This window comes from Doryrhamphus excisus, linkage group LG16 (assembly GCF_037039965.1).
Source record: "Doryrhamphus excisus strain RoL-2023G ecotype Guam linkage group LG16, RoL_Dexc_Guam_v1.1, whole genome shotgun sequence".
Lineage (NCBI taxonomy): Eukaryota > Metazoa > Chordata > Actinopteri > Syngnathiformes > Syngnathidae > Doryrhamphus > Doryrhamphus excisus.
Window position 1 is genome coordinate 11,774,769 of NC_136372.1, and position 26,689 is coordinate 11,801,457.

Here is a 26,689-nt window from a genome sequence, read left to right on the forward strand (position 1 = left end):
CAAGAGAACTCCATGCGTCAATGGCGAGCCGGCGCGGTCTGTCAAGTTCAAACTGTCGTTTGCAGGAAGGAAGTTCAGGCACTATTTTTGATTATTTGACTCTCATGAATGTAAAAGGCATACAATACATATGAAGTGTTTATCCATATTGTTATATATTAGTCTAATATAGCTCAGTGTATTGTCAGACTAATACAGGGGTCGGCAACCCGGCAACTCAATTTTTTTTTTAACACCCAAGTTGGGAAAATTGTCATTTTCAGAATGCATCTTGGTCGAGTTTTGATGTTCTGACTGAAATTAAGAAAACTTTTGACTATTTTTCTTTGGTTCTTATGGTAGTAAAGGTTGCCGACCCCCTAATCTAATATCTTCGCATAGAGACCCTCATATCATGCACACATCTCACTCACATAGCACATCTAGAGTCACCTTCACACAGCACAATAGATGACCCATGGAAAAGTACTGAGAGGAGAAGATGCAGTAGTGAATAGACGCACCTTTATGATGCAAAAGTTGTACAAAACAAGATTTAACCGTAAAGATTTATTTTACCTTTGATTTTAATTTTTAGGTTGTCTTATATTTTGATTAATATGGTGTTATTGTAACCGTAGCAAAGAAAACCACTATAATTAAAATGCACCGGAAATACATATTTTTACATTCGTAAAAGTGGCTGAATTTATAATGTTGTTATTATAGACGCAGCATAGTTACAACCAGTTCCAGCCAGTCTCTCACGCAAATGTAATTTTCACTTTCCAGGCATGCTTGATGCTCGACTTTGAAAACCTTTTCAATTGTGTGATCATTGACTACTAGGGATGCAACCCCAAGAACCACAAAGAAAATGATTGGTCCACCATTGTTGATGAAATGACATTTTTGCCCGTAATGAGTGCATGTAAACTTCCGACCGCAACTGTATGTGTAAAAGTACAGTACATAAACAATATCAACAATTTAGACTGACAAGCAATGTGATGAACACAAGGAAATAGGAGTGAAACAACATTTTTGCCCATGGCCAGTCCACACAGTATTATTCGCAAAGGGAAACATTTGGGGAAATGTCAAGTGTTATCCAAGAGACTGAAGACTATGGTTCACAAATGTCACCATAAAGGTTCTGCAGGTAAGGCGTTCACTGGCCTTTAGGTTTTTTTCTGTGGTATGACAAGATCCTCCAGGAAATACACACTGAAACTTGCACCGTGACAGTACATAATATTCATGTACCGTATGACTCCAATCATGAATGAGCTCATTTGTGGGGAGGTGACGTGTGAGGGATGCAAAGCCACCACAAGAAGGAGCTGTGCCATTGCATGGAGAAAAGATCTTGTGCAGCCTGTGTGTTTCTCCCTCTCCCTGGAGCACTGTTGGTCACACATTTAAACCATTCATAAACACTTATGAAGATGGTTATAATGGTTTATGAAACTCTCCAAATGCACTTACAGCAGCCTCATTCTTAAAGGTCTACATATATAATCACAAACTGATGGCTGTATTATATATGTATGTGTATGTACATGATGGCACGTGTATATACACAGGAAATCATGTTATGGATTTTTGATGTACAATCAGTGTATACATGTTTTCATATATCTATATTCTCTATTTTTTTCTGTGTTTGTGCCTGAGTGTGGATCTCAGAGTGAAAGAGGGTGTGAGTGTGTCTCTTTTTCTAAATATTAAGATGGGAACAGAGCGCAGAACAATGTAGACCGTAACAGGGTTGCAAGTACAGTATATGTGGAAATATGATTCATATTATTATCTTTTTTACAGTAAATCCCCCACAACAGGCCCACAAACATATCGGCCCATAAAAATGCTTTCACATATGGCTTGCTCCCTTCTCTCTTCTCTCTTTGTTCACTCGCGATACAATCCAGGTTTAAACCCTAAATATGCCTCCCACACTTATTACAGACATTTAAAATATAAACTGTATAGTTACCTGGTGCAAAAAGTTAAAAATCACAACACTTTTTTGTGAAGTGTGAAGACATAACTTGTAAAAATGATGTCCTTTTTACCTGTATTATCAACATTTTTAAAATGACTTCTTATTTATGGTGAATAGCCACGTTTACATGAGGAGTTTTTCCTCTTTCCGAATGACTTTTACAAAAACAATGGTATACATGGAAAGGAATATTCCAATCTCTTGTCTACATGCGCCGCTATAATCAACCAGAATAGTCAATGGGGCATGCACAGTAAAACGTAAACATCAACATCATGTGATATCGGCTTCCCAGATTTTTTTCTTTCACTTGTTGGAATAATTCCGTGTTGCGTGTTTTTCATTCGTCCAGTCTTGAAATTTAATTTGTATCAAAAACAAACTTTCCGCAGCAGTCCAGTGCTGATTGCTCGCCTCCATTTTTAAAACTGAAGAACGTCTTGAGCTGCGTGTTACGTCATATCTGATCATGCGCTGAAAGAACGCACTCGGGATAAATTTAACTCAGGACATGTTTTATATAGATATATATTTTCTTTTTAAAGAAAAACTGGACTTGTGAATGGCGTATAGAAGGGTTTAGATTCTATAATTCACAGATGGTCTTAATGCACACCAAAAGCTGCTTGCCAACCGCCATTAAACAACAGAAGAAGAAAAACACGACGAAAAAGAACCATTTTCTGTTTGGGTACAAGATACCTCCATCGGATTGGGGAAAGGAATATTCCACCCCTGTGAATCCGATTATATATTCATTCGGATTGGCATTTTTCTTTCGGAATAAGGTGTATACAAAGGTTAAATTATTTTTGTTTCAGCAAATAAACCAAATGGAATTGGAATATTTGGATCCATGTATACATGGCTAATGAGATTATGTTCTGCAGAAAAAAACGAATCGTGATTTCTTACTTTTTCTTACTATTTCCATTCCCCAAATCATGTATAGCAAGTGAGAGACTGCGTTTGAAGCGGGCCTTATATTACGATGTTTGTGCTTTGCTTTGTGCAAAGACAGCACGCAAAGACCATATAAAGAAAATTGGGATGCAAATCATTTGCTCCGTGCACGCAGGAAAACCTTGCCCACGGCCAGGTCACAAGGGCAAGGCAGAGGAGGAGTGTGTGACCTTTGCATGCTTAAAAGTACATTGGCCGGCTCCTCCAGCTGTGCACTCTGATTCTCCAGGTCACGATAGCCGAAGCCAGTACGCCCACTTTGCCATTGAAGTGAGTGGGCTGCATGATCCACATACAATGCCACACACTTACTATACATCCCCGATGAGTGAAATGTACGACAGCGCTTCAAGCCACACTCACAGATCACTTGCGCCATAAGTATGACACCCTCGCATCCCGTCTAGTTGGTGGGTAGACAAATTATTTTTTTCAGATTAAAATGAACAAAGCATTATTAGAGCCCTGTAGACATGACAAAACACAATTATAGTCACATTTATACTCTTTTTATTTACAACATATTTCGCAACTGCAGGGTCTTGAGACACATGCTAACTCACAAACTAGAGAGCTAGCGACATAAACGGTAGCCTTCAAGTTATTTCCTTTAAACTTAAGTAGCCAAAAACTTACCACTTCCACATGGATAGGGAGGATAACTGTTAACAGTTATTTAACCTTTAATATGAACATTAATCAAACGTAATATTTTTTTCTGGGTACATGATACCATACAGCATCCATATCAAACTTGCGCGGGCCGCACCAACATTAAACTTTCATATCAAGGCGGGGGCCTCAAACTCGTGTCCTGCGGGCCACATTTGGCCCGTGGGCCGCATGTTTGAGACCCCTGCTCTACAGCCAACAAATTTCCCCCAAATTGTGGATCAGGATCTAAGGCCCGCTTACATTTGAGTAGGAATTTTGATATTCACATTTACTCTAGTAAGACTCCAACCCCTTTCACTAGTATCCTCCTAATATCCTGTTGTTTAAGCAGACCGCCGTTCTCGTTGGTCTTGGCATTCTCGCTAACCTAATTTGCAGCGATTGCCAGTAAAAGAGCTTCAGTCACCCTTTAATAAAGTCTTAATGTTTTCTTCTCTTGGCAACGGCGCGCTTAAGAGAGCTGAAAGGTTGATGTATATTTATTTTCTTCCTCAAAAAGCTGTAGTAAATAAATTGACAAGTGTATTACCAAAACAACTTGAGAAGGTTCCTCAACAGATGAAATAATGGGACTACTTTACTGCAATGCACTAAAATCTCCTTTTAGAGAATTAGCTTTGGGCCCAGTTAGCAGCTAACGGTGGTGTCCTGTGTTGAAGGTTGTCGTGGCTCAGAGGCAAGTCCTCACAGCTCCCCCACCCCGTCCTGTGGGCCCCATGGAGGCTCCAATGAAGAGATCTGGGTACTGCGCAAGCCTGTGGCAGGTAACTGAGCCGCACTGCGCTGAGCCCTCAAATTCCGACTTCTAAACTCTAACCAGGCATCAAACAGTATCTGGCGTCCCGTTCAGAAACAATGGTGAACATTTCCGAAAGCCAAGACTCCATCCGGTGTTTCTTTTGAAACTGGAAGGCCCTCAGATACTCTTTGACCTGCAAGGAGTCATGTTCCACTCTCCTTCCATCTTAAGCGTAGCCAAACTCAGCAGTCTTATGTGTAGGACCGCCGCCATATGCATCGGTCTACGGTCTCTGTGAGTGTGTATGGAGGGGTTTTATTTTAGGAAAGACCAACAACGAATTAGAGCAGCAATGAGAGAGTGTTTGTAGTGTGTGTGTGTGTGTGTGTGTGTGTGTGTTCAATGAGAAGTTTGTCTTGTCATTCCAATTCACTCAACTGTCTGACATGTTCATCCCATCTTCTGCTGCCCAGTGCATTTCAAAGGAGAGTCTCACCAACTACCACTTTGTCTCGGATACGAGCTAAACCACTCAATATGTCTGTACGTGTGTGTGTGTGTGTGTGTGTGTGCGTGCGTGTGTGTGAATGCATCCATCCGTGTGTTGCATGCATGCATTTGCATGCAATGATATTGTTTTGGAATGGTTGCATGCATATGAATGCATATCCGTGTGTGGTGTGTGTGTGTGTGTGTGTGTGTGTGTTTTGTAGGTGGAGACCGCAGCAGTTTGGGGAGTTCTGGCAGTGTGACCAGTGTCAGGTCATCGGGCAGTGGTCAGAGTGCTGGCAGTGCTGCACATATACTCCATGCACAGGCTGAGGGGGTTAAGGTATGACACACACACACACACACAGGTAAATCTTGCTATTAGTTTATGAGAGTGAGACAATCTTTCCAAGGGCAATGGGGAGCCACTGGAGCTAGGGTCTGGGCAAGGCTGGGACGCTTCAGGTTTTCCAAAAAAAAACAAAAACACATTTATTAAAAACAGAAAAATATACAAACTTTTTCAGTGCTTTGGTTCCGATTTTCTACAATAAAAGCTCAGATAAAACATTCCACTGTTCTCAAATATCCTATTTTTTATTTTTCTGCACAAAATAAGATGAAAAATAAATAAACAAATCAAGAATAAAGAAAATCAATCAATCAGTAATAAATAAATATAATAATAATAATAAAACGGCAAATAATAAAAACTTAAGAAACCACATATAGTTGGTGGGTAGACAAATTATTTTTTTCAGATTAAAATGAACAAAGCATTATTAGAGCCCTGTAGACATGACAAAATACAACTATAGTCACATTTATACTCTTTTTACAACATATTGCGCAACTGCAGGGTCTTGAGACACATGCTAACTCACAAACTAGAGAGCTAGCGATGGTAGCCTTCAAGGTATTTCCTTTAAACTTAAATAGCCAAAAACGTACCACTTCCACACGGATAGGGAGGATAACTATTAACAGTTATTTAACCTTTAATATGAACATTAATCAAACGTAATAATTTTTTCTGGGTACATGATACCATACAGCATCCATATCAAACTTGCGCGGGCCGCACTAACATTAAACTTTCATATCAAGGCGGGGGCCTCAAACTAGTGTCCTGCGGGCCACATTTGGCCTGCGGGCCGCGTGTTTGAGACCCCTGCTGTACAACATCTGAACAGCATGTTGTACTACTACTCTATCACTTGGAGACGCGTCGAATGATACCTGGAAGTCCTGCTAGAAGGCCATCAAACTATGTACTGTCACATCCTCAAAGTCTCATTCAGTCTACTTAAACTTGTGTATGTGATCGGTATTGGCTGATTTCACTCATGGGACACACAAGCACCAGAATTGGCCGCCCGAAACAACAAGTTTTCATTCCTTTTAGGAATGATCTCTTATTCGGGAGCACAAAGCCTTTATTGGAGCATTTGTAGTTATAATGTTGGAAGAATAAAATAAATGATTCTTATTATCACTATTGTTATGAAGTAGTTGGAAAACAAAAAACAACAACATCAAAAATGTAAAAAAAAACTGCTGTAATGTTATGAGAATAACTTCAAAATATTGAAAAATTCTATTCAAATGAGAAAAAGGCACAATTTGACAATAAACTTTGTAATATTATGAGGAAAAATTATATTTTTAGTTGCATAGAGTTTAAATATTAGGTTGGGAAAGAAACATATTCATATTAATATATAATACTATATATAATATAATAATATATATAATATAATCCATATTAATACATATTGATACATATATAATATTACAGAAAAGGCAAAATATTGTGGGAATAAAGTCATAATATTACAAGAAGTAAGTTTATAAAGATTATTTAAGAAGAACATTGTAATATTTGGGGGAGGGGAACAACAAAAATGGGGGAGGAAAGAGCAAAGACTGAAGGTCTTACTAATAATAATAATAATCCCTAATAATACACTTTTTCACCTATACCACAAAGCTGAGATGCATTTTTTAATTGAAATATATACAACATCTTAGCATATCTGCATGTTGCTTTACAAAATATGAAAGTAGCACTTGCATTTTCTCATTTTTCCGTATGTGGCCCTCACTGGAAAACGTTTGAACACCCCTTGGATCCATGTCAACACATTTGTTGTGTGTCCACTCTGACCCACGTCACTACTTTGTGTGTTTCCAGCTTCTCGCCACAGTCTTGTCTCAATCTGCCAAAGCCAAGGAGCATCTACTGGAGCAGTCAAAGTCTGTAGACCAGCCTGCAGGTATGACAGAAGCAAACCACCACACAACAGGTTTATGTCAACAACCCATCGTCCAGTCATGGTTTACAGTGGTGTTTTTATTACCTAGATACATGGTCACCCGTGTTGCAGTATGGTTGACGTCATCATGAAAAGCAGATTGGTAGTTATGTCAAAATCAGTCAAAGCGAAAGGACACTCCTAACAAAACGCCCCCATTTCAACTTTGCACAAATGGAGGAAAATCATGTAAACAAAGTACCGTCAATTCATAAATCCTATTCTAATCTTAATTAAATGTGCAAGCCAGGGTTATTTTCAATTATGTCCACAACAACGTATGTCAAAGGAAGTTGACGGAAACTGGTTCCACTATACAATCATCCCTCGCCATCTTGTTTTAATCATATTGCCTCTTTGCTCTATCACAAAATCTACTAATAAATCATGCTAAACTTGTAGTTGAATATGCATATTTAAGTTAATGTACTTCATTTTTGCCCATATTAAGCTTTTTCATTCATAAAAACGGATAAGTGAATTATAATACAATTATAAGGCATTCAGAAGACACATTAATTGTATTTGTAATGTTCAGTGAGACACACAAGTACCAGACTTGATCGCCCGAAACAACAACCGTTCATTCCTTTTTGGAACAGTCTCTTATTTTCTCTTATTATGTCAACTATAGTGGGTAATATGAGTGTAAAGGTGACTATAGGGTTGTTATTTCATGTCTAGAGAGCTCTAACAATCATTACACATTTTTCACCGGGGGGTGCTGGAGCCTGTCCCGGCTGTCTTCGGGCGAGAGGCGGGGTACACCCTGGACTGGTGGCCAGCCAATCACAGGGCACATATAGACAAACAAGCATTCACACTCACATTCATACCTATGGACAATTTGGAGTCGTGTTTTTGGAATGTGGGAGGAAACCGGAGTACCCGGAGAAAACCCGGAGAAAACATGCAAACTCTATCCAGAGATGGCCGAGCTGTGAGGTTTGTGCGCTAACCACTCGACCACCGTGCTGCCCATTACACATATGTTATTAATTTCCTATATAAATAACTAATTATGAGTGGTTTTAAAGAACTACATTTTGAGAAACGATGCTTGCCAGTGTTATGTAACAGGTGAGAAGAAAAACAAGAGATGAAAAAGACAAACTCAAGGGAGAGTAGAGTTAAAAAAAAAAAGAAAAATATTCCCCTGCTCTTTTGAGAAGTGACATTGTGTCATCTCTACACACATATGGAAACACAAACATAGATACCCGCATCTTGGCTTGTTTAACAGACAGATGGTCAAGGCAGGGGACGTAGGAGGGAGACAAGGTTGAAATGTGAGCGGTTGGTTGTCAAACAGCGAATATGATTGGCCGTCAGTGATATGTCACTCGGTGAGACAAGTAAATCATCTGTTGTTTGATGCACGTTGCCAATGATATCTTTCCCCAGTCGGCTCTGCCAGCTCCTCTCGGACATCGAGCCTATCAGGGTGCCCCCTCCATGAAGCGCCGCCTTATGATGCCACCGCGAACAGGAAGGGGGAGGCGCCAGGCGAGGGGAAGGTAGGAGAGTCCCAAATATTAGCACTTCTTCTCTCCTGCTTCCATACCGACACATCACAATTGGCAACATGGGGGTGATGTAGCGCCTCAGTCTCCACACACACACACACACACACACGAGAAGATGACCCAGAGGTTTCTCTCACAACTGGCCTCATCCGTGCTACGGGTGTTCGGATGCGGTCATGACACGGTGAGTGTGTGAGTGGCAGCTCTTCCCGTCTGTCCTGCTCTTTATCTGTTCCCCTCTCCTCTTCCCCATTCCTACACACTCCTTTTTGGTTGCCGCTTCTCTCCTTCTTTTGCAACGATACTCATGTCTTACAGATTCATTGATCATGGTTTTAGGGTTTTAGCTTTGTTTATTGTGTTTGTGTGTATTTGGGAGAAAGCTGTCATTTACTGTTTGTTCCAGTGTGTTATTGCGTAATTACTTCAAAACGGTCAGCCAATGAGCTCTTGTTGCAGACTTTTGGTAGTTGTGCATCACTGTTAGTTAGTGTGTGTGTCATGTTCTCAGGACCATCTGTTAGCAACTCGATCTAGAAGCCCTCAGCATCCAGTGTTCTTTTCCATCCTTGTGGCGTTATGGGGTGAAAGAGCTATGGTTGAGAAATATAGGGAATTTTAATGGACTTTTTTGACCTCTTAGTATCTAAGTCCGTAGCGTGAATAATTCTACTGTCAAACACCTAACCATCATACTCCATTCTGGAGCTGCTTCATGCCGATACAGCCATAAAAATATCTGTTTTTGACACACGACTCGCTCTCCAAACTCTCCTACTAACTTGACATTGATTTTGGATCAACATTTGCAATAAAAGTGACTTATAATTCGATTCAACTCCAGAACCCTCCTCTTCTCTCTTCAATTGCCATTGTTCACTCGCGACACAAGCCCTAAATATACCTCACACACTTATTAAACCAATTACCAATTAATATTAACCAATTACCTAAAAATGGCATCCAATAGGAGAAATATGATCTCAGGGAAGAACTATGTAAATTTGAAACACTTTTATGCTAGGACTACGTTAAAAAGCCATAGCATTTCAGTATGTGGAATCAAACTATGGAATGGATTGAGTAAGACCCTCAAACAATGCACAACGATGAGCCAATTCAAGAAACAATACAAGCAGTTGATGTTTGCTAAATACAAGGATGAAGAGTCTTGAACCAGTCATGATGTGCTATATATATCACTATATTGACACTTACTATGGTACCCATTATGTCATTGTATGGTCATATCACCTCCTACTTCGGTATGTGACAAAAAATAAATAAAAATACAAAATAATAATTTAAAAAAAGGCAGGAAGTGAACAAATGTAACAGTTACTGATGGTAAAAGTACCAGATGGAGGGGTAGGATTTAATAAGCTTTGCTTCTTCCTACTCCTTTTGGACATGTGGAACTGTGAACTGATTATGTGATGCATTCAATTGTAATCTGATGCATGTTCAAATGAAATAAAACCATTACCATTAAACGCATTTAAAGTCAGAGTCACGGTGTAGCCTTTCGTCCTGGTTGCCAGGGGTCACCAACATTTTTTCTTGTGAGAGCTGTGAATGGATGGCTACTCATTTTCCGAACATTTCTTTTCATAGTTTATGTCACCTCAAACAAACTGAATACTCTTGTGTTGGTGACCCCTGTTCCAAAGGACTGCAGGTCAAAGAAGTCAAGTCACATGTACATAATCCACACTGCTTGGTTGTTGGAATTCAAGTAACGACTTATTGACTCTTGAAGCTACTACTTCTGCAGCCAAATAAACTTCGGTGTCAGCAACACGCAACTAAACACAACAAAAAGATCCCAACGCTTGACAAAAACACATTCATCAGTGACGCATGATGTGTTTATTTCTGCGTTTAATGTGGAACAAGTAGCCTATTTTTGGAGAACTACAATAGATTTGGGCCAAAATTACAAATGTGCAAGGGGATCCAGTCCTGACAAAATCATGCAACAATCAAGCAGAATTACATTCAAACCTCCAGACCTAGCTTGAGCTGGTAATAAAGCAGAATGACCAGAACAAGGCGGTAGATGGTCATTAAGGTCTTTAATGGCGGACCAAGACCGGTCTCTTCTGTTGCTACATTGAGACACAACATAAACAAGACATAAACACAGATCACAGATTGCGGTTAGCAAGGGTAGCAATTAACTTTGTAGTAGGATATGTTATTATTATTATTATTACTATTATTAGGGATGGGCTTCATTAAAAGCAATTGGAATACCATCTGCAACCAATGTAGGTGCAGTTGATTTGGTGCCAACTTGTGGTGGAAGGAAACACTGGTACTGAAACAGGAGTTCAGAACTTTCAGAGAGAGACTCTCAATTTTCACATGCCCATCTCAAATTATTATGATCCAAAAATGACTTTTGGATACGGACAGACGCCTTTCCAGGATAACTCTTTGTCGGCCGTGGTTACACCAACACAGTCCTGTCGAGGGAAAATGGCTGACATGGAACCAGTGACAGCATTACCCTCCTGTCTTCTCTCCCGTAGAGCTCAGAGGCCGTTGTCCAATGGCTGAGCGACTTTCAGCTGCAGGTCTACGCTCCAAACTTCTTGGGCGCTGGGTATGACTTGCCCACCATTAGCCGAATGACCCCGGAGGTAAGGCAAACGGTCCCGGGTTCCTCAGACGACCACCATGGAGACAAGTGGGCACAGATTAGATTTGGGCCGTCTTTGTGGTTTCTAACATGCATGCAGAAAGGAGCATTCTCTCAAATATTCACTATTGTTCCTCCTGCCATGCCTGCTTTGGTGTGACCCCTCCACTTGTAACCCCTTGACCCTGGTGTTGACCTCTGTAGTTTGGTAATGTCACCCTAGCACCAAGCTGTTTAGTGTATTGTTTCTTGCGATGCACATGGCTGTCACCAATCCTGCATGCTAACTTGAAGAAAGATTCATATACATGTATGGTATCTGCTTGGAGACGCCATAGGTCAAGACTCAGTACTAGAGATGGGTATTTGACTCGTTAGTGTGCTCTATATTTACCATGGATGTACAGTTTTACAATGTTTTCTTCAACCTGTTCTTTTAAATCGCTAACGGCAACATGCTAGTCCGGTGCTTTCTCAAATAGTCACCCGTAAACCTGGCGCTCACCTCATGGTGGCATAGCAAGTAGCAAATAGAACACACGCGAGGTCGTTACTCAGCTTATGTCAGTGGCGACCCACCAGTTAGCATTGCTAGCTGGTTAACACTCCATATTGCATAATAATGCACTTCCACACAAACAACTAAATGATATCCTAATTAAATGACCTAATACCAGATACTGTACACATTCCTAGAGGTAGGGGTAAGTTATTTGGAACGTGAATATATTCATTTTGCATCCTCGTAGTCTCTGCTGATGTTTGATGGGTGCATACAAAGGCATCTTAACAATCTGGTGGTGGTGCGTCAGATATTTATTGATAAATTACAGTGTCAAGTTATTCATATTTCATTTTTATCCGGTTGTTTGGAATTGAACTTAATCTAGTGTTTTTGTTTCATTGCATTATGCAAACATTTGCATTGGCCTTCATGGCATTTTCTGTTCCATGCTCTCTCTCGCTCTCTCTCTCTCCCTTTCGCTTTGGTTGCTATTCTCTGTGCTGCGTGTGTACGTGTGAATGAGATCTTCCACATGTCGCTGCAGTATTGTATTACTTCCATGTGTTGTGTGTTTTGTAGGATCTAACAGCTATTGGGATAAGTAAACCAGGTCACAGAAAGAAGATGACAACGGAGATTAATAAACTGAGTGTCACAGAGTGGCTGCCCGAGCAGAAGCCTGTGAGTAGAAGATACACGCGTGGAATTGAAAAATACATACAAGTTACTCGTTTCTGGTATTCTTATAGGCCAGTCTAGGAGAGTGGTTGTGTGCTATTGGTCTAAGTCAGTACCACCAAGTGTTGGTGCAGAACGGTTACGAGAACATCGACTTCATCACGGACATCACTTGGGAGGACCTGCAGGAAATTGGCATCACCAAACTGGGTAAGATATACGGTATTTGATCACCGAACTGGGTAAAATATACAGTATTTGATCACCGAACTGGGTAAGATATACAGTATTTGATCACCAAACTGGGGAAGATATACGGTATTTGATCACCAAACTGAGGAAGATATATGGTATTTGATCACCAAACTGGGGAAGAAAAACAGTATTTGATCACCAAACTGGGGAAGATATACGGTATTTGATCACCAAACTGGGGAAGATATACGGTATTTGATCACCAAACTGGGTAAGATATACGGTATTTGATCACCAGACTGGGTAAGATATACAGTATTTGAGTATTTGATCACCAAACTGGGTAAGATAAACAGTATTTGATCACAAAACTAGGTAAGATATACAGTATTTGATCAATGTAGTCAGTATTGCGCTCCATAGAATGATACTGATAGTACTTTTAGTCCAAGTCTGTTCTGCTAATTGTTCAATGTGATCCCAATTTGTTCCATTTTTGTAGTCATTTTTGTAGTTTTATTCCATAGGGTATGTCTGAATGGCAAATACACGTTTATTTAAAACCATGTACACAAAGATACAATTTCATCCTTTAAATGTAGGCCATCAGAAGAAGCTGATGTTGGCGGTGAAGCGACTCGCTGAACTGCAGCGTAATTCAGACGGGCGGGGCTCCCTCAGAAAGAAACCACCACCAATCACGCAGCAACAGGAAGTGATGTCAATGGACAGCCCACCCCCAGACGGTGAGTTTACATGTGATCTTTGAACCAAGAAAAGCAGCATGAGATCTTTAGTGGCTAAAAGTTGTATTTATTTCCTTCCAAGTCAAATTTGCATCCTTTCTGTCTGTAGATGTGATGATGTCTCCAAAGATGAGCACCTTCCAGGACAGCGAGTTGAGTAGCGAGCTCCAGAATGCCATGACTCATTCAGCTCAGGAGGCCAAAGCCCAGCCGACACGCACCCCCAGCAAGGACCCCGACGATGCAGTAGTAGGAGGACCACCTAAGAAAGAGGCGAGGACAATGAGGCAGCAGAGCAGCCAAGGAAGCACCTCCTCCCACAGGGGCAGTGTATCTTCTCAAGGCAAACACCGCCACTCCCACACTCATTCCCAGCCCGCTCCTCCTTACACACCTCCTCACACGCCGACCAAGACCAGGACCTCGTCGTCCTCTTCCACCTCCTCTGTGCAGAGCACGTCGTCATCTCAGTCCAAACACAAGGTGTCCCCCCAGTTCCTACAAGGTGAAAGACCTCAGTCGCCACGCTCACACCCACCTCAGTCTCCAAACAGTCGTGGCACTCCCGTGCAGTCCCCGCAGCAGCATCAAACCCACGCTCAGCACCAGAATATGGTGGATGGCGCCCAGACGCAGGTCCCGCTCCTCTGCCTCCCCGCGGAGGCTGAGCTAGCAGACGGCAATGAGGCGGATCCCGCCGCACTCCAGAAGAAGCGAGCCCACAGTCTCAACCGATATGCTGCTTCAGATGGCGAGTGTGACGAGAGAGGAGGAGGAGGAAGGAGTGGAGCGGCGGAGGTGGCGTCAAGCCAGGGCTCCAGCGTTAGAGCGGAGGGCGGTAAATACGCCACGGTTACCCATCGAGTCAGCCGCAGCCACTCTGTTCGCAACCAGGACAAAACGCTCAGTCGCAACCAACCACAGTCCATCACTCTGCGGCAGAAGAAAAAAGGTCCTCCCCCGCCACCGCCCAAACGCTCCAGCTCGGCTATCTCCACCTCAAACTCCAACCTCTCCGAAGGGAACGCACCACTGCAGGTGCTGAGCACCACTGGCGGGATGCTGGATGTGCCTTACCACCAGCAGCGGCGTGCCAGCGATTTGGGGGTGTCGCTGGAGGCGGGCACCGTGGAGACCAACAGCGTGGGCAGTGTGAGGAGCATTGCCGCCATGCTGGAAATGTCTTCCATTGGGGGCGGAGCCAAAGGCATGGCACTGCAGAAGAACTTCCTGCAGGTATGACATAAATTCTCCAAAGATGTGATCATGGCGTGACGCAACATTGTTGCTTTTTTTCCAGGCTGGGAAAACACGTGAAACCATCGGTCTGGACGGTGAAGTCGTGAACCGACGGCGGACCATTAGTGGGCCTCTTACCGAGCTGGTGGCGGCTGCCAGGCGTGACCAACCGGCGATGTCCGTCATTTCCCAGCCTGAATCGTCCCCGCCCCCGGTTACTTCGCCCCCACCCAACCCCAGCCCTGGAGGAAGCTGCAGTTCTTCAGAAAACCTGCCATTCGCAGAGGAGGGAAGCATGACGATTCGCCGACAAGGTCGAGGAGAAGGCCAGGTAGCTATCTATAAATGTTTGTCTATTTATCTATGTATTTCTATATGTATTTATCTATGTTGTAATGTTAAACTTTATGTGTACATTCATCAATTTCAATGTTTTGACTGTTGCAAAAATGACCCCTTGCCACGAATGTATGAATTTTCCGTTAGTGTGTATTTTGTGTCTGTCTGCAGGGTGACGGGGAGGCTCCCCCGGCAGACTGCGGGTACACACAGGAAGACATCTCCAGGGTGGAAGCCACGGCGACCTTAAAGCGGCGACCCCGCGGCTCCAAGACCCACCCGAACGGCTCAGACTTCACCCTCCAAGAGTCGTCCACCGTCAAACGAAGGCCCAAGAGTCGCGACAAGGAGCCAGAGGGCTACACGGAGCTCGCCGGGCCCAATGCAGAGCCACCGGGTAGCGGGCCCCCGAACACCACACAGCCAGTACCTTACCAGAACGGCACAGCCACCGTGAAACGCCGCCCAGTGTCTGACGTCGGCGTGACGGAGCAGCCGCAGCCTCAAATGCAACCACAAACTCAACCACAATCCCAAGTGACTTCCGTTCCTAGAAGGGACAGTTTGGACCAAGGAGTTCCAGTGGGCGGTGACGGAGCGCCAGTGAAAAAACCAAAGCCACCGGTCTCCCCAAAGCCAGTTGTGGCACAAATCAAAAGACAAGGGGGCGCACAGAACCCCCCGCAGACGGCATCGAACAAGAGAGTCCCTCTGCCAGGGCCAGGCACACCTGGCAGTCCAGGTATGAACGTGTGCATGGTGGGAGAGGATGTGGAGACCAATAGTCATTTCTATGGGTTACATCAGTGCAGAGACATGAGTACCCGGATATAGTATACACGTAGATGCTGTAAATATCATTGCACAAACAATACAAATCATACTAAAATTAATGGATAATGGATAAATGAATTTATCCATACCTTGAACGTATGACGGTTACAATCCTTAGACGCAGGGTTGGGCAAACGTTTTTGACTCGCAAAAACAAAACAAAATTAGACTCAATTCTCAATATTTGATACATACAAACTGTTTTACGTTTAGAATTCTAAGAGTCCACTAATTATTTATTTTTCAGGAGCACTTTAAACATCATGCATTCATTTCGCTTATCCTCACAAGGGTCATGAGGGTCGGGGTGCTGGAGCCTATCCCAGCTGTCTTGGGGCGAGAGGCGGGGTACACGCTGGACTGGTCGTCAGCCAATGGGCGCATTCACGGCAAATGTGTAAATAATATGCATTGCTGCTGTGAGGCAAGTCAGCTTGAGGCAGGGAGAAAAGAAAAGAGATGAGTCGTCTAACAGCAGATGTAGAAGCGACGCCTCTCGTGCTGTAATGGTACAGCTGCTGCCTTCTAAGACAGAGAGCACGGGTTTGAGCCCCACTCCAGACTTTTTTTTTATTCTGTTACTTTATTAATTCATTCATTTTCTACCGCTTATCCTCACGAGGGTTGCGGGGGTGCTGGAGCCTATCCCAGCTGTCTTCGGGCAAGAGGCGGGGTACACCCTGGACTGGTGGCCAGCCAATCACAGGGCACATATAGACAAACAACCATTCACACTCACATTCATACCTATGGACAATTTGGAGTTGCCAATTAACCTAGCATGTTTTTGGAATGTGGGAGGAAACCGGAGTACCCGGAGAAAACCCACGCATGCACGGGGAGAACATGCAAACTCCACACAGAGATGGCCGAGGGCGGGATTGAACTCGGGTATCCTAGCTGTGAGGCCTGCGCGCTAACCACTCCTACATCGTGCAGCCTTTTTAAACATCAGACCCCATGAAATAACGAAATAGAATTGTACAGGTTTTTTAACAGTAAGATTACTACTACTACTACTGCTACTACTGACTACTTGAAAGTCATGTTGCCAGCTTGCATGTTAAAGGTTTAAATACTTTTTTTTTCCTTCTTTACTTCGAACATCATCCAAAGCACAACAAACCAAACATAAATCAACAAAAATAAAAATACCTATGTATATATAAACATACACACGTTGAAAGGGAATTGGAAGAAGTCAAGACTTACAGTGAAGAAAATAAGTATTTGAACACCCTGCTATTTTGCTATTTCTCCCACTTAGAAATCATGGAGGGGTCTGAAATTTTCATCGTAGGTGCATGTCCACTGTGAGAGAGATAAACTAAAAAGAAAAATCCAGAAATCACAATGCATGATTTTTTAACAATTTATTTGTGTGATACAGCTGCAAATAAGTATTTGAACACCTGTGTATCATCTAGAATTCTGACCCTGAAAGACCTGTTAGTCTGCCCATTAGAAGTCCACCTGCACTCCATGTATCATCCTGAATCAGATGCACCTGTTTGAGGTCGTTAGCTGCATAAAGACACCTGTCCACCCCATACAATCAGTAAGACTTTAACTTGTAACATGGCGAAGACCAAAGAGCTGTCCAAAGACACCAGAGACAAAATTGTACACCTCCACAAGGCTGGAAAGGGCTACGGAGCAATTACCAAGCAGCTTGGTGAAAAAAGGTCCACTGTTGGAGCTATCATTAGAAAATGGAAGAAGCTAAACATGACGGTCAATCTCAATCGGAGTGGAGCCCCATGCAAGATATCACCTCGTGGGGTCTCAATGATTCTAAGAAAGGTGAGGAATCAGCCCAGAACTACACGACAGGACTTGGTCAATGACCTGAAAAGAGCTGGGACCACCGTTTCCAAGGTTACTGTAGGTAATACACTAAGACGTCATGATGTGAAATCATGCATGGCACGAAAGGTTCCCCTGCTTAAACCAGCACATGTCAAGGCCCGTCTTAAGTTTGCATATGACCATTTGGATGATACAGAGGAGTCATGGGAGAAAGTTTTATGGTCAGATGAGACCAAAATAGAACTTTTTGGTCATAATTCCAATAAGCGTGTTTGGAGGAAGAAGAATGAAGAGTACAATCCGAAGAACACCATCCCTACTGTGAAGCATGGGGGTGGTAGCATCATGCTTTGGGGGTGTTTTTCTGCACATGGGACAGGACGAGTGCACTGCATTAAAGAGAGGATGACTGGGGCCGTGTATTGTGAGATTTTGGGGAACAACCTCCTTCCCTCTGTCAGAGCATTGAAGATGGGTCGTGGCTGGGTCTTCCAACACGACAACGACCCGAAGCACACAGCCAGGAAAACCAAGGAGTGGCTCCGTAAGAAGCATATCAAGGTTCTAGCATGGCCCAGCCAGTCTCCAGACCTGAACCCAATCGAAAATCTTTGGAGGGAGCTCAAACTCCGTGTTTCTCAGCGACAGCCCAGAAACCTGACTGATCTAGAGAAGATCTGTGTGGAGGAGTGGGCCAAGATCCCTCCTGCAGTGTGTGCAAACCTGGTGAAAAACTACAGGAAACGTTTGACCTCTGTAATAGCAAACAAAGGCTACTGTACCAAATATTAACATTCATTTTCTCAGGTGTTCAAATACTTATTAGCAGCTGTATCACACAAATAAATTGTTAAAAAATCATGCATTGTGATTTCTGGATTTTTCTTTTTAGTTTATCTCTCTCACAGTGGACATGCACCTACGATGAAAATTTCAGACCCCTCCATGATTTCTAAGTGGGAGAAATAGCAAAATAGCAGGGTGTTCAAATACTTATTTTCTTCACTGTATCTAGTCCCACCCCCCTAACCACCCAGATTCCAACCTCATCCCAACAAAACATATATTATTCTTTGTCTACAAGAATGAAAACCCTACATCCAACCACCCTTCACCCAGCTTGAGGCACCCAACTACGTGCCAAGAACAACTTTGGAAGCAACTGGTGGGCCGGATTCAAACACTTAGCGGGCCACATGTGGCCCCCGGGCCATAGTTTGCCCACCCCTGACCTAAAGCATATACTTGCCCTCTTATGGTATGATAGGAAGAGGTGGTGAAGGGCTGGGACCGATTCTATACATGGACACAGCATAGTTAAGGAACGCAACACCACAGATAGGTTGCAGTCCTGTGGGAAACACAGAAATCGTTAGACTGGAAAGACTGGAAATAGTCCACCAAGTCAGAGAAAACTAGCCAATCACTAGGAATGTTGTTTCAGCTCCCTATTTCTAGGACACATGGATCAGTCTGTGTGACATATGAAGCACTTTGGTCGTGTCCTCATTTCATAGAAACTAGATCACACTGTGCACTTTGTCCTTGAAGGCACCGTGGGACCAAACAGACTTTCAGTGTCACCTCCTCACCTTCTCTCTCTCTTCTTCTCTCAAGTGGAAGGAAAGAAGATCCCTCCTCCGGTCTCGCCCAAACCCGCCCCCCCTCCCACGGCACCCAAGCCGGTCAAGCTCATCCACTCCATGACCAGCCCGCCTTCCCCGACGCCGGCCACTCCTCCGGCAAAGCTGCACCCGGCGGTGGCCCGACAGACCAGCTCGCCTCCCTCCCTCTCCCAGTCCAACACCCCCAATGTGAAGCTACCGAGCCCCTCCCCGCAGAGTCCGCACACCCCTCAGACGCCCACCACGCCTCAGACTCCGCAGACTCCCGCCACTCCCAGCCCTCCGGTGAAGCCTCCTCGCTCTTCCATCGGGGGCGTGTCCGTGGACAGCGGGATGGCGGCGGTAGGGGTCACGGCGCCGGTCACGCCGACGCCGGACTTTGGTGTGGATTCTTTGGTGCATCAGAAGCTGGAGGAGACGAGCGCGTCGCTCGCTGCCGCCTTGCAGGCCGTGGAGGACAAGATCCTGCGGCAAGAAGAGTGAGTAAACACCACGCCGCCATCATCGTATGGACGCCAAATAACGTTTCCATTTTTTGCATGTGCTCGTACGCAGCTCTGTGACGGAGCAGAAAACCACCGTGAGCATCCTCGACGACATCGGTAGCATGTTCGACGACCTGGCCGACCAGCTGGACGCCATGTTGGAGTAACCACGGGAACCTCGTCGGCTTGTCACCATGGCGACGCCGCACCGGAACGACCGAGGCAGCACGACGGGGGGGCAGTACGGCTCTCTCGTCTCTCTTTCTAGTCATCCTTCGCTCGTCCACTTTTGCACTCTTCCTGTCTTTGGCACCATCTGTCCATCCGTCGCTGCTCTGGAAAACTTCGACTCTTCCGTAGACTCCAAGAAGCAGAGCGCATCGGCGGCGAAGAGGGAAGATCACGAAAGAAGCGAGCGAGGACAAAGTGCGAGATAGACGTCATCCTCACAGACTCGTGAGCATAAAATAGTGATTGAAAAAGCAACAGTGTGATGACCCATCGTATGTGTACATTCTAAGCATGGAGAGTTTATATCTACTGAAAAAGTCCTGCATTAGCACAGTAATATATAATCCATACAGATTATTAGGAATCTATCGCTATTTGGATCAATGTTTGGTTCTATGTGGAATTCTATGATGTAATCTGTGACCAAAACCACACCATTCACTTCCTGATGGGTGTGTGTGTGTGTGTGATGGGTGGGAAAAAGAAAGAGTGATAGTTGTGTGTGTGTGTGTGTAGGGCCCCGTAATCCTAATTTGAGGGTGGGCGCATTCACGGCAAATGTGCAAATAATATGCATATAGCTGCCGTGAGGCAAGTCAGCTTGAGGCAGGGAGAAAAGAAAAGAGTCGGTAGAAGCGACGCCTCTCGTGTATCAGGCCCTGGCGCTGTAATGGTACAGCTGCTGCCTTCTAAGACAGAGAGCACGGGTTTGAGCCCCACTCCAGACTTTTTTTTTAATTCTGTTACTTTATTCATTCATTCATTTTCTACCGCTTCTCCTCACGAGGGTTGCTGGGAGTGCTGGAGCCTATCCCAGCAGTCAGTGCACCCTGGACTGGTCGCCAGCCAATCACAGGGCACATATAGACAAACAACCATTCACACTCGCATTCATACCTATGGACAATTTGGAGTCGCCAATTAACCTAGTATGTTTATTTTGCACTAAAAATAATTTATAGAACAATGTGTTCCCATGTATTTGGGATGGGGGGGCAGTGTGACTTTTTTTTCATGAATTTCTGAATGGTTCACGATGCAGTCAATATGTAATGTGGAGTGGGGGCTCCAAATAAGACGGCGGCCCTGCAAGTGTGTTTAGGTTGTTGTATTTGGGTTATTGTTTCATCACCTTAACACACACACACACACACACACACACACATGGAGACATGGAGAAGCACAATGCCCCATGCAGCGAGCACACACACACACACACACACACATATATATAAATATATATCTGGGCGCTTGCACAATACAGAGATGGAAATGTGTGATTGGGGTTTGATTGAGGGCTACAGCAGGTCGTCTTTGGGGAATAAATGCGAGGTATTTCCAAAAGATGCATTTCAAAAATTCAAAATAACGTTTTGGGAGGTCAACCACGGTTTGAAAATCATTGCTGATGTTTTGTAAGCTCGTAGAGCAAAAAGTATAACAAGTATAAGAGTATTCCTTTCCTTGGAAGTTTGCATGTTTTGGACTTCAAGTGGCTTTTAAGAGACGATGCCTTTGTGTTCTTTGTTAGATTTCATTTCCATACACGGGAAAGGAGTATCAAGGCCACACTGAAGATGAATAAAAATACACAATCCAAGAATAATATGTAGTATATGCACATTCAGTATGCACAACACTGCAAAAACGGGCCTAATTCAACATAATGGTATCAATATAGGTCAAATGTACAGCATGCTTATGTCTTAAAAAGTTGGAATATTACAAGAATAAATTGTACATTTATGAGGAAAAACTTGAATATTACGTGTCAGAGGGAGGAAACTTTCCTTGTGCTTCGATAAGATTTTATTTAGAACTTGGCAGAAAAACAGAACAGATTTTTCTTAAATAATAAAATGGCCCACTGCCTTGGGCAAAGGCAATAGTAAGACTTTTTTCTGATAAATTTATGATTTTATTCTTGTGAATTTACAACTGTGTTTTTGTAAATGGACAACTTTATTCTCGTCATATTATTATTATTTTTTAATGTATAAATGTTTTTATTGTAAATCTATTAATTTTTTTAACATAAAATTACAACTTAATTGTTGGAAATTGACCATTTTTAAAAGTATTTTTTTCCCTTGTAAATTTTATGTAACTTTATTCTCAGAAATGTACAACTTTATTCTCGCAAATTTACAACTTTATTCTTGTGTGGCCCACATACTCCGTTGTAAGTAAGAATTTTACAACAATGAAACACAGAACCTTTCGAGAGGTTGCATAAAAAGTCGGAAACTTACAAAGAAAAAAAGGGGAATTTTGACTTTGTGATTTGTGACTTTACTCAGATATTTAAACTTTATTCTCGTGTGGCCCACATACTCCGTCGTAAGTAAGAATTATACAACAATGAAACACGGACCCTTTCGAGAGGTTGCATAAAAAGTCGTAAACTTACGAGAGAAAAAAACATTTACATTGACTTTTTTCTGATAAATTTGTGACTATTCTCGGAAATTTTACAATTTATGTGAAAACTGTGTTTTCAACTTTATTTATTTTTATTATTTTTTCAACTTTATTCTCGTAATATTATGACTTTTTTCTTGTAAATTTATAACTATTTTCATAAATGTATTATTATATACATACATTTACGACTATTATTGTGAATTTACCATTTTATTCTTGCAAATGTATGACTTGTTCCCCTCGTAAATTTACATGTCTGATTTCTTTTTTTCAGTGTGGCCCACATACTCCGTCGTAAGTAAGAATTTTACAACAATGAAACACGGAACCTTTCGAGAGATAAAAAGTCGTAAACTTATGAGGAAAAAAAAGGGGGAACTTTGACTTTGTTTTCTGATAATTTTGTGACTTTACTTGGAAATTTACAACTTTTTTCTCATAAATTACGACTGTTATCGTAAATGGACTACTTTATTCTCGTAATATTAGGACTTTTTTCCTCACAAATGTATTAGTATTTTCTTAAATGTATTATTTTTTAAACATAAATTCACGACTTTATTATCATGAATTTACTATTTTATTCTTGTAAATGTACGACTTTTTCCTCTCGTAAATTTCCAACTTTATTCTCGAAAAATCTGATCTATTTTTTTCAGTGTGGGGCAAACACTCGCCTAACACATCGTAAGTCCGAAACATGGAAACATTCAAGAAAGGCTGCATATTCTTCACCCCGTGTTTAATTCCTAACCTCTAACATTCCTACCGTTTTTTTGACACAAACTTCCTCTTCTGAGCACCCGCCCTGCGTTGCCATGACAATCTGCATCGTCATCATCTCCAATGGTGTTGCCACGGTTACTCCACAACGTGTTGCTACAACTGACGGGTTTGGAGAGGTGTCGGGATGCGAGTGAGAAGAGATGTGTGAAGACGGGTGCTGGTTTAGAGCGACATTAAAGAGGTACTCGCACCGTCAACTCAATGATTGGTGACGTCACCCTGGCTTATTTGTGCAGACATCGAGTACCCCTTTAAGTTTACTGTGAAACTGCATGCAAGCAGTTCCTAAAGCAGCCACGCTCCTTATTTAAGAATTGAGAGAATCCTAGACAGATTATAAATACATACGTATATATATATATATATATATATATATATACAATATATATATATGGCTATTTGCAAAAACAAACAAGTGTATTTATGATGTATGTGTCAACCTGAAGACTATTTTTCAAAGTTCACAGATCTGAGTGTTCAATGGTCTGACTGGTGAGTCGTGGTTCGGTTCCTCGTTGGGATGTTGTTCCTGCCTACATGTGTTCATGTGTTCACGTGTTCCTCTGTGGCGATGTGTTCAATACTAGCCATTCTTCTTCTTCTTGCCCAGGCCTAATTATGTTGACTTCACCCATTCTTTTTCCTTTTTTTTCCTTTTCTTTGAAACATGTGCCTTGCTTTGTGGTTTTGCTCTAACTTTCCAAGACACCATATTGGGTCTGAAGCCGAGCTGGTCAGCGTCTTTTACACAATCTCATAATCTCTGACACGCAGAACTGGAAAGAATCAGAAAGTGAAACACGGCTTTTTGCATTTAGCCCATGTATTCATCCTCGGGGTGCCTTCACACTTGTCATGTTGGCTTTGCTTCGGGGGGAGCCATTTTCGGCCCACAGCTTGGTTTGTTTTGTGTGGGTGGGGGGGGTTACAAATAAGAGTGTTGCCGCTATGACTCCAGCAGAGGGCGCTGTCTCACAAGTTAATTTACTCAACATTTTATAGCAGGAAGACGCAAGTTTTGTGTGTGATTCTTAATGTGTAAAACAGGATTTAAAATGCTTGGGGGGGGGGGGGTCCAAAAATAAAATAAATGGCTCACATCAGAAATGAATATTCACATGCAATTACCAAAATCGTACCAAATATTTTTTTTCACATTTTTTTCAATTATTGTTTGCATTCTGGAATTTTCAAGTCATTTTAATTTACGCAAAAAAAACCTTGCATAAATACTGTTAGAGAGACCACGCTAAATATTTATATTAAAAATGTCATCAGTTAAAATAAGTATGACATAAATAAAATATAAATAACATAAATATGGTTGGATAAAAATGTAATATTTATATTATATTACAATGTAAATAAAATAATAATAAATAATATAAACATAATTATTTGCGGGGGAAAACATTTTACAGATCATAGTAAAACTAAATTTAGAAATAATTTAAAACGTAACTGATTTTTTTTTTTTAAAAGTGGTTTAATAAATTTGATGATTGGTTTTAGTGTATTTAATACACAAAAGGGCCCACACCCACCACATTTTCCACTTTTATTGTACGTGACCTTTGAAGAAAGTAAGAAAAATATATTTTTTGGGGGGGGCTTCTTACTAGTTGTAAGTCATACATTGTTTGCATTTTTACATTGGAGTTAATTCATATAATATGTGAGAAATGACTTTATGTATGTTTTTAATGATACCATAACAAAAATACTAGTATTATAGTTTTTATTTATGTTTCATCCGGACCAGAGTGCAGCACCTCAAGTGTGAACGCAGCCTCAGAGAACACGCAGATTGAAAGGAATATTTTCCGACCCCAATCTAACCTGGTGTATAATAATAATAATAATAATGTTTGTCGTGCTATGTTTTCTAAATGCAGGGTAAACAAATGGTACTGTAACCCCGCCCCTGATGTGTAGAGGTCAACTGGGGGGGGGTCACGCTGCAGCTAGAACACGTCACACGTTTGTTTCTCCTGCTTGGGTGTCGTCGTGCTCATGTGTCCAAGTGTTTTTGGAGCATGGATGGATGGATGTGGTCGGGCTGATGGTAAAAAGACACGGATGGTTGTATTTCATTTCTCAAGTTTAAAAAAAAAATTACAAAAAAAAAAGCCACGCTGTTTAAAAATAGATTTCCTGCCTGTGCTTATATGAGCAGATACCAGACTTCTCTGCAGTGACTTTGTGTGCAAGTGGTGGATGGAGGCCGAATGTGTGTGTGTGTGTGTGTGTGTGTGCGGGTTTTGTGTTGCTCTGCTTTAGATTGTGTGAAACACATGTGAGTGTATGTGGCAGTGAGTGGACAGTGGTTGGTGTGCTTGCAGTGACTGCATCCTATGGCCATTTGCTCTAAATAAATAAACGTTCTATACAAAGTGCGACATTTTGCTGTGGTCTTGTCATATTTCCACATATGCATGCATAACACAGTACCACGTGACAGATATATGAACACACACACAGCAACGACAACTACTATGGGGAATAAGAAGCAACACGTTAACGTCAGCAACTTTTAACAAACCGTAGAACAGTACAATTACAATTTATTTAAATGCAACTCAGTCCTCGTTCGTGTTTAGATATAAATATAATATGACAAACTGACTTGTCGAAAGGCGTGCTTTGCCATGCAAGAATTGGTTAAAAAATACTCACCGATGGAGGCAAAAGTTATTCTTGTCATCCCATAACTATTCCAAAAAAAGTGGCAGTCAAGTGGCTCTCCTCGACGTCCCGGTCTTGCCTTCTTTTTTCTTCATCTTAATAATTTGCTTTTAAAAAATGTTTTGCAAAATCGCCGAGCAGAGCACAAATGAGGCAAAATGTTTACTTCCGTAAGCACACGTTAACACGCGCGACGTCCTGATTTTGCGCATGCGCGTCGTTTTCCTGACACTTTGCATTCAAATTGACGTTGATAATGTGAAATACCACATAACAGGCTTAGAGTTTAACCGACAAAAAAAGCCTTAGCGTCAGTGAAGTGGCTCTCGTCAATGTCCCTGTCTTACCTTCTTTCTTCTTCATCGTAATTATTTGCTTATAAAAATGTTACACAAAATCGCCGAGCAGAGCACATATGAAGCAAAATATTTACTTCCGTAAACACACGTGAACACGTGCGACTTCCTGATTTTGCGCATGCGCGTCACTTTCCGGACGCTTTGCCTTCAAATTGACGTTGATAATGTGAAAGACCACAAAATAAGCTATATTTTAACAAACAAAATAAACGTATTCACCCTTGCTACCTAGCTAAGTTAAAAAGTGAATCCAATCATGTCTCTAACTGCATTTGTATTAGCGCCATAAAAATGTATGGTACTTGCCTCAAATCAACTCTTTTTCCCTTCCTGCCAAGCTGCCTCAAGAGTCGACGCCGACAAAACTAACGATTCACACCGATAAAAATCACACCGAGCCACCCCTATTTGACT

The 26,689-nt window shown here is 42.2% G+C and overlaps 1 protein-coding gene and 1 long non-coding RNA gene across 7 annotated transcripts in view; one reads left to right on the forward strand and one right to left on the reverse strand.

Moving 5' to 3' along the window:
* Positions 1-25,627, forward strand: part of caskin1 (CASK interacting protein 1) — a 98,252-nt gene extending 72,625 nt beyond the window's left edge. For 2 of the 6 annotated variants that reach the window (XM_058050162.2, XM_058050167.2), the window contains 13 exons: positions 4,282-4,386; positions 5,075-5,193; positions 7,045-7,126; positions 8,570-8,682; positions 11,226-11,336; positions 12,420-12,521; positions 12,590-12,728; positions 13,316-13,459; positions 13,569-14,695; positions 14,760-15,029; positions 15,185-15,779; positions 19,298-19,784; positions 19,861-25,627. In XM_058050162.2, the coding sequence (XP_057906145.2) occupies positions 4,282-4,386; positions 5,075-5,193; positions 7,045-7,126; positions 8,570-8,682; positions 11,226-11,336; positions 12,420-12,521; positions 12,590-12,728; positions 13,316-13,459; positions 13,569-14,695; positions 14,760-15,029; positions 15,185-15,779; positions 19,298-19,784; positions 19,861-19,957 (3,491 nt within the window). In that variant the 3' untranslated portion in view covers positions 19,958-25,627. The remainder of the gene's footprint in view (positions 1-4,281; positions 4,387-5,074; positions 5,194-7,044; positions 7,127-8,569; positions 8,683-11,225; positions 11,337-12,419; positions 12,522-12,589; positions 12,729-13,315; positions 13,460-13,568; positions 14,696-14,759; positions 15,030-15,184; positions 15,780-19,297; positions 19,785-19,860) is intronic. The other 4 variants (XM_058050164.2, XM_058050168.2, XM_058050163.2 and 1 more) reach the window with 3 other exon arrangements.
* Positions 19,538-26,190, reverse strand: LOC144901899 (uncharacterized). Its single transcript, XR_013630053.1, has 3 exons — positions 25,908-26,190; positions 19,857-20,151; positions 19,538-19,770 (listed from the first exon to the last, which is right to left on the reverse strand). It is a non-coding gene; the product is annotated as an uncharacterized LOC144901899 (long non-coding RNA).
* Positions 26,191-26,689: the final 499 nt, after the last annotated feature.